The sequence below is a fragment of the Alligator sinensis genome, unplaced genomic scaffold, assembly GCF_000455745.1.
Source record: "Alligator sinensis unplaced genomic scaffold, ASM45574v1 scaffold50_1, whole genome shotgun sequence".
NCBI lineage: Eukaryota > Metazoa > Chordata > Crocodylia > Alligatoridae > Alligator > Alligator sinensis.
The window spans coordinates 519,909-528,688 of NW_005842059.1; the positions used below are offsets into that span (position 1 = coordinate 519,909).

The 8,780-nt window shown below is 51.4% G+C and overlaps 1 protein-coding gene across 1 annotated transcript in view; it reads left to right on the forward strand.

Annotated features, from left to right (window-relative positions):
* Positions 1-3,185, forward strand: part of PRKCH (protein kinase C eta) — a 174,036-nt gene extending 170,851 nt beyond the window's left edge. Inside the window, 2 exon segments of the mRNA XM_006023070.3 lie at positions 1-28; positions 2,152-3,185. The exon segment at positions 1-28 is cut by the window's left edge and continues 13 nt beyond it. Coding sequence (XP_006023132.1) covers positions 1-28; positions 2,152-2,298 — 175 coding nt within the window. The 3' untranslated portion in view covers positions 2,299-3,185.
* Positions 3,186-8,780: the final 5,595 nt, after the last annotated feature.

The window sequence follows — 8,780 nt, forward strand, 5'->3', positions numbered from 1 at the left end:
GGTGGAGCCACCCTTCCGGCCCCGAATCGTAAGTGATGGGGGGAGCCCCTCCCTCGGCAAAGTGCTTTACACATCTGGACAGCTGCGGGGGGAAAGGATGTCGATGCAGAGGGAGCGTGGCCTTGAGTTCTGGATGTAACTCAGTCCCGGCCTCCCCGGCAAGACGCTTGATTGCTCTGAGAGACGTTTTCAAAAGTATTTAAGCATCCAGGGCATTTATACACGTACATTTTGGTCCCGCGACTCAGCAGAGATCCGCCGCTTCGGAGCAAGTCCGCTCTGCGCGCGAGCTGACACACACTGCACCGTGTCGCATGCAGTTGTATAAGCCGCGAAGCGCACATCAGCGCACAGAAAATGGCAGCAGGGCGCTTTTGAACTAAAGCACCTCCTATGTGTTTTAGTTCAAAAGCGTGCCGCCACCATTTTCTCAGCGCTGGCTGACGTGCGTTTCGCTGCTTGTACCATTGTCGGCATCCTGGCGCTGCGGCGCTGACATGTGTAAAAATGCCCCTAGAGATGAAGATGTTTAAAAGAGCTTAGGCACTCTCTGAGCCATACTTCCCACATGTAAAATGGGGGTAATGATCCTTTCCTTTCCCACACCCTTTGTCCACCGCGTCGAGTTCTTCGGGGCATCCATCCCTGCGTGCCTGGAGAGGCCCAGCACAGTGGTCACCGATCCCTGCTGCGGTTTCTGGGTGCTATTATAGTGCAAACTTGACTGAAACAAGACTGAATTCAGAAAGGGCAGGATCTCCCTATCCTTCATTTCAGGCCCCTGGCCCAGCCCTGTTGCCCAGCCTAGGCTTTGGCTGCTGAGCAGTTCGGACTTCAGATGCAACTTCCCCTTGCTGTATGGCGAGCGGTGGGGTCTCCCAAGCTGGACGGTCCTTTGCATTGTGCAGAGGCTCGGAAACTTTCTCCAGGGATCAGCTAGGGTAGGATTTTCCAAAGCTGCCGGCCCTGCCCCTTCTCTGCTCCCGGGGGCAAATCCCCACAGAGGTCTAAGGGGGAGTAAAGCTTAGAGAACGAGGAGCACCTTTGAAAATCCCACCCTGGCCAGCACGGCGCTGACCGTTCAGGAGCGTTCCCCTGCTAACGACCGAACCACAGCGGTTCGGGGGGGAAGAAATGCCCATGCTGATAAAACTGCTCGCCACTCAGCCGGCAGGAAGAATCAGCGATTCATCCAAATGGGCCCAGCCTTCCTCCGTGACTGCCGAAAACAATCGTGCTCTGTGCCAAGCAAGGAGGAACCCAGCACCTGGAGGCAGGACTCTTGTTCTGCCTAGGACACAACTCATTCCTGTTTGTCCAAGCATAACGGCTTGTGTACAAAGGAGAATATCCCCCAACTAGACCCGTCCAGCCTCAGCCCAGCTCCGGGAGGACTGTGTAGAGTCAGCGGATTGGGAACAGCGTGTATGGTCCCTGTGAGCGGCGGGGTCCATGCAGGCGGGCGCTGACTCAGTAGCCACTTACAGCTTCACTGCCCCGTCCTGCAAACACCCCAGCCAACATCAGCTCCATCAGAAAGGGCTTTGCTGCGTCAGGCCCGTAAAGGCTGGCAGAGGAGGGGCCGGCTCTGAATATCCTAAATGTGTCTGGTGCTAAGCGGGGACACTGTGGTACTCACAGCAGGCCCCGTGGACCAGACGGGTGCTGCAGGCTGGATCGGGGCACCCCATCTCTGCTCCGTGCATCAGCATTAGGTCCCAGGGGCTCAGCACCACTCCCTCCTCTGCCTCACACACCGGGACGGGGTCCCAGGGAGACAGCACCACCCCTTCCCCCTCTTGTGCTGGCATCGGATGCCAAGAGCCCAGTGTGCAGGGCTTCCCACGGCTCCAGAAATTGGGCGGTGGAGGAGCGGTGCCACCGCTCTCCTGTCACCATATTTCCAGACCCACAAGAAGCCCTGCAGACTGGTGACACAGCACCAGCGGCTGGATCTGGCCAGCGGGCTGGAGGTTGAGTGCCCCTGTCTTATAGCACAAGGCCTCTGAAGTGAGGTGCAGAGCACCTGCGCGCTCCTTGGAGGCAGAAACCTGGTCCATTCAAGGTGGGAAACGAGGTGCAGACAACGGGAGTATAGAAACAAAGGCACGCGTTTTTGACATCTCTTTATTGCCTCTTTCTGTTTGATAGAAATCCAAAGAGGACGTTAGCAATTTCGATCCGGATTTTACCAAAGAAGAGCCCGTTCTCACTCCTGTCGAAGAGGGAATTCTTCCAATGATTAGCCAAGAAGAATTTAGGAACTTTTCATTCACGGGTCCCGAACTCCAGCAGTAGCTGTGGCTCCTTGGTACAATCAGACAAGCTGGTGATAAGGACCTGCGCTGAAAGTTGGGTTTACTAAGAATTTCCTTCTCCAAGGAACTCGCTGCATCCGAACGGCCTCCTGGGACGCAGCAGCACCACTGACAAAGTTAACTTAATGTGAAGCTGGAAAAAGAACAAAAGAAAACCCTTGTATTTATAGGATTTGTTCGAGAGACCAAATGTGTCCAAGGTTGGCATGAAGACAGCGTTGTAAATAGTGGATTCAGGCAGACAGTTGAATGTTGAGATACTTGGGTCAGCTTGGGTATCACTAGGTGGAGCTGGCAGCGGGCGCGGGGAGCTGGTCCAAGAACGAGTAGTCCTACAACTCTGAGCCAAACAGACATTTTGCAATACTGACCACTTGTCAGGCTCTGTTTTGAGGCCTCCTGCACTGTCCTCCTCTGGCGCCAGGGGACAGAGAGCCCTGCAGTCACTGGGCTGGTTGAGCAAGATGTCCCATGTTGACTTTCCCCGTCTCTGAAGTATTTATTTCTTTCCTGAGGACAAGCGGTTCTCTTTGAAACTTTTTTTGGGGCTTCCATGTAAAATATTTTCTCATGCAGGCTAGAGAAACAAAAAGTCTCCCCATGTGTCTTCTTCCGAATCCAAGAGAAGCTGCTTGCAGCCTCAGTGTGTTACCGTTTGTGCGATAGCAAAAGTGTTAGTGTTTTGCATTCTGTGAAATGCCTTTGTTGACCATCCCTCGTCCTCAATGCTCCTTTCTTTGCATACCAGCTGTTTTCAACCGAAATATAACCTGCAAAGTCTTGCCATTTACTTAGACCCCGTTTATTTAATTATGTTGTACAGAGCCGCTTCTGTTGTTCCCTGGCTCATTAAAAGCATTGATGCAAAGTGGTAACTCTTGAATGATTTGTAGTGTTGTTGGGAGGGGAGGCACCAAGCCAGTCGTTTGAAAGCAGGAATATCAACTCACGAGCAAAGATGTGAAAGAACCACACCTTTCCATTAGGAGGATAAACTTTCTCTGACACAGCGGGGAGAGGTGGTCTGGTTGGGTTTGGCTTCACGAGTTTCTCGTTCAGAGCGGACGCCTCCTTGCTTGGAGTCGCGAGCACGTGTGCCGTCATTAAAGAGACACACATTTTAAAGCAGTTTCTAGGAAGCTGATGCTCCCCAAAGAGCTAGAGAAAGAAACTTGTGTTTTCCCTGCGCTTTGGGATACTGGACACTTTCCACATCTCCGCCTAACGTTTTGGGATCACTCAAGTTATCCATGTCTAGGCTTCGAGCTGGACGTCAGGATTACAGCGTCTCTTTGTGGAGATTTGGTGGCCTCTTGGGTGGACAGAATTTGCCGAGCAGTTAAAACACCTTATAAACCCAGCCTTGTCTTTGTCTCACTAGTCACAAGCTTTACTCTGAAAGAACAGCGCTCTCAGATTGCCGCTGTTCCTCTATCTGGTCTGCACAGACTTTGTACCATATAGCTACAACAGTTGTGGGGTTGAGGTTTTTGTTGGTATACCTACGCTGGTACAAGCCTCAGTGTCGATGCAGTATAAAAATGCTTATACTGGTATGGTCTTAGGCCAGACTGATGCTACCGAGGGCTGCGCTGGTTAAGAAACAAGGCGATTCACACCCACAGACAACATACCTGTAGCAATGAAAACTTGCTAAAAAAAATTTCCACTATTTAAATTGGCCTAATAACAGATATCAGATTCACCCAAAGAACCTTGTCTTCCAACATATGCCACCAAAATCCCTTCTGCTGGTCGAGCTTTCTGGGAGGCGGCTGAATTTTGTGCTGGGATGAGCTGCGTCTCCATTAAAGAGTTTTGCCAATGTGGCTATACTAGCAACGCCTTTATTGTGAAAATGTCCTTATTCCCCCTCCCATAGGAATAAATGCTAGTGGTATGACTGCATCTGCACTAGGGGCATTGTGTTTTCTCAGCTGGGTGGGTGTAGCTAACACCACACAACTTTTGGGAGTAGATGAGGCCGTTCGGTTCTGATCCAAATGCAGGGAGACAAGAAGAACGATGGAAGTCTTCCTTTGATGGCATGGACTTGGGATCAGGATGCACCCCCCGTGCCCAGCTGCTGTAGTATCTGACCACGGTTAAAATCAGAGGTGCTCTGTTTAACAAGGACACAGCAAACAGCAGTAAGGATAAAAGCTTGCTTGCAGCACTGAAAGACCTGGTAGGCACCGGGTTACAAATTCTTCGTGGCAAAGCCCTGTTAGCGACTCATCCCACTAGAACAGCCTGGGGGAGAGGTGGGGTCGGGGGGCGGTCTGTGATCCAACTCCTTCACCAGCCGGTAAGTACAATCTCTCTCAGCCTCCTTGACTGAAGGAATCCCTCCTACAGGAGCAAATGCAACTGCTTACACCTTCCAGCTTTGCTGTTGCCTCACCGGCAGCATTACAACAACTGCTTTCCCCATTGCTAGCATAGGGAAGTAGAAAATGCAGCTTAAGACCTTGTTTTTTGTTGGATGCACCAGGAATGAAAGCCATGTTGTTAGAGCTTAGGGAACAAACACAGAACAGGCCATTGTGATGTGGTTTTGGGGTTATGTTTCACAAAACTCCATGAATCATAGAATCAGATAATCATAGAAAATTACAGTTGGAAGGGACCTCAGGAGGTCACATCTAGTCCAACCCCCTGCTCACAGCAGGACCAGCCCCAACTACATCACCCAGCCAAGGCTTTGTCAAGCTTGGTCTTAAAAACCTCCAAGGATGGAGAGTCCACCACCTCTCTGGGTAACCTGTTCCAGTGCTTCATCACCCTCCTAGGGAGAAAGTTTTTTCCTGATATCCAACCTAAACTTTCCTTGCTGCAACTTGAGCCCATTGCTCCTTGTTCTGTCACCTGGGAAGAGTCCAGCTTCATCCTCTTTGCACCCACCTTGCAGGGAGTTGAAGGCTGCTATTAAATCCTCGGTCTTCTCTAGACTATATACCGTATTTCATAGTGTATAAGTTGAGGTTTGAAGCCAAAATATTTCCCTTTAAATTTCCACCTCAACTTATACACCATCCCCTGTGAATGGCCCTACCGCACGGGGAGGCAGCATGCTGGCAGGCTCCCGGGAAGCTGGATCGAGCCCCTGCGAGCTCAGGCAGCACATGGCCCGCTGGCAGCACGCCCTGGGGGGCACTCCCACCACAGGGAAGGACCGGGCCCCTCCGCAGCTCAGCACCTCATCCCCCAGCCCCAGGGCAGGCAGGGAGGCTCCTCAACAGGTAGGATCAGGCCCCACACTGCTTCTGCCGTCAGGAGGTTTCTGCAGCCAGCAGGACATCTGATGCTGCCCAGGAAGGGGCTGGTTTGCCCCATGGGCAGCACAGGGTGTCAGGCAGGGGTGGGGGGAGGCTAGGAGTGTTGGGCAGGGCTGAGCTCCGCCACCCCCCCCCTACCCGACACCCCCCACTGCCCCTGGGGCAAGCCAGCCCCTTCCTGGGTGGTGCCAGATGGAAGCTGTGGGAGCCCAGTCCTGCTTTCAGCGGAGCCACCCCGCCTGCCCCAGGGGCAGGGGAGAGCTGCCACTGGGCTGGGCAGCCCTGAGCTGTTCTTCCCTCTGCAGCAGGGGTGCCCCCCCCGAGGCTGGCCAGGGGGGCTGCCAGCATGCCGTGTGGTGCCCGAGCTCCCAGGGGCCCGATCCAGCTTCCCAGGAGCCCACCAGCACGCCATCTGTCCCACGAGCCCGCCCAGGCTTCCAGCACCTCCCACACCCAGGTGGGGTTGACTTATACACCGGATCTACAAACATCCTAACTTTTTTGTACAGAAATATGGGGTCAACTTATACACTGTGTCAACCTATGCATCATCAAATACGGTAAGCCCAAAACACAGTATGCCCAGCTCCCTGATCCTCTCCTCACCAGTCATGTCCGCCAGCCCCCGAACCATTTCCATTGCCCTCCACTGGACTCTCTCCAATGTGTCCACATCCTTTCTGTAGTGGGGGCCCACAGCTGGACACAGAACTCCAGATGTGGCCTCCCCAGTGCAGAATAGAGGGGAAGGATCACTTCCCGGGACCTGCTGGCAACGCTCCTACCCATGCGGCCCAGGATGCTGGTAGCCTTCTTGGCAACAAGGGTCACAGGAGGATCTAAAATTGCAACTACCCCATCCTGAAGGATAGGAAAAGCTCTTTTTCCATCCTGCCAAGTTCAGTTGAACCCAGAAAATGTTTTTGGATGGCTCAGTGAAAAAAAAGCTGCTTTTTTATTGATTCCACCAGGATCAGGAATTCACCTCCTAAATCATTGTTTCATTCTCCCCCTCCTGAAAACGCTTGCATGTGCAAGATCTGTGCCTGGGCAGGAAGTTTAAGAATCATTTTCAAGTTGGCTGTTAAATAATCCTACTGGTTTTCATCATTTCAAGTAGGCCTTGCTTAATAACTCCTGAGTCCCCGTTCCCATCTGCTCGCTGCCTGGAACTGGAATGGCAGACGTAATGGTTGTCAGTGCCTCAGTCAGCAGATCCTGAGTCAGGCCCCGTTGGCCCCGGTCCCTGAACTCTGCCGTACTTTTATAAAGAACTGCCATTTAGCTTTTGCTCCCTGAAGATTTTGCTGGCAGCAGAAGGGGGATCAAGTCATTAAAAAGTATCCAGGCGATGGCTTTGTTTTTGCAGAAGCCGCACCAGTGTTTACTCTGTTGCTGAATACACAACCAAATGTTGATTTTTTTTTTAAAACATAGCATCCATGCAAAAAAGGAAAGAAAAAAAAAGCTTTTGCATGATCTAGTCTGCTAGTTATTTTGGCAGCAAGACCAGTGTGGGTGGAGAGGAGATGATTTTAGTCTATTAATTTTAGGCCTTGCTTTGGGAATGTATTCAACCAGCAGGCTCTGGGTGGTAAGGTTTAAAGCAGAAAAGGCTTGTGTTCGCTCTAGTGAGAGCGTTGGCAATGGAGCTAATTAGAATTAGTCATCTTTACCCTCACAAGGTAAATGGATGCTTTTACTGCTTGCTTTTAATGAGGAAAGTCTCTTTGATGCCTCTCCTCTGAGCTCTTGTAATGTGCAACCCTGTCTTTCTCAAAGAGGTTGGGGAGATTCAGCCGTAAAGCACAACAGGCACCTGGCAAATGGTCAAGGGAGTTGCTCTCAGCAGAGCTGCTTAGCAGGCAACAGGAAAAAAAAAGGATTGCATTCAATGCTAAACACTATAAGGGATTTCCTTGACTGATAATATTCAGTAGTTGTGTACAGGTGCTTTGCATAAATGAGAAAGTGCTACATCACGTCCGCGCTCACCCTGAGCTCCTCCTGGATTCCCAGCAGGACGTTTCCTTGAAGCCGTGTTGCCGTCAGCGTTTGCCATTTCTCCAGATGGACTTTTAAAATATAAAGTGGCCCCGGCTGCCCCACAGTGATACGGATGGAGACTGAATGCTTGGATTAAAAAGCCACAGAGCCAATGAAGTTAAGGAGAAAAGACGTGTATATTAATCTAGATAAAGTCTTCCAGCCCCTAACCTGGCCGGTTGAGGATGGTTCCCTACTGCCTGCTTTCTGTTGTTTTGTGCAACCATTGAAATGATTGCTGATGAGCTGGGTGGCTTCTCTGGGGAAGAGCCTTCCACAGCTGTAAGAAACTGTGCGGTCAAATAGTTTTCAGGAGATGGGCCGGGGGCGGGGGGAATGAATGCTAGAAAACTGTGTTGCGATCCCATCCAGAGTCAAGTGGCTCCAGCACTGCATTGCCAAACATCCACTACTACAAATCCCGGGCATTCAGACCTCGTGATTCAGGCTGTGCTGAAATCAGATGGTTGTTTTAAACATAAGACATACTGAGCAATCTTTCCTTGACTTGTGGGTGTTGAGTATTTCATGTTCGCGTTCTCAAGTTTATCTCCACCCGGGCGAAGGCAAAGCATTTTATTTTAAATGCCGTTCTGCTATAGTCACAGGACTCCAGGCATTGAGGTGTTAAGACAAGCCTCCAATAGCCTGGGCTGGGTGATAAAACCATAGCCCAGTCTCAGTAGTTTCCTGCTCTTTGTTTTCTTCCTATAGCATTAGCCACAGCCAGGTGCAGTCCAGGCTCCTAACATTCATGGCTCTCAACTTGGAGGGCCCGAGGTCCCCCTCATAACTTTTGTGACTCGATTTACACCCAATTAAAAAAACTAATTTATATCATAGTGCTCCCATCCCAGCAGAGGGGCCTGGTAGTGGGGTGGGGGAGCAGCCAGGCAAGTGCAGGATCAGGCTTGCATGAATCTGCTCATCTCCTCACACCTCGTGGCACCCTTCCAGGATCTCGTGGCACCCCAGGGGGTCGCAGCGCCCTGGTGGAGAACCACTGCCTCAAACGTTTCAGTCCAAATTTGCTGTAGGACCACAGGCCTGGAGACAACCTTCCCCTTCATATTGGTTCGTTCGTAGTTGCCACTGTCCTGACACAGCAAGAAGTCCTAAGGATAGGGAACCCGTGGTG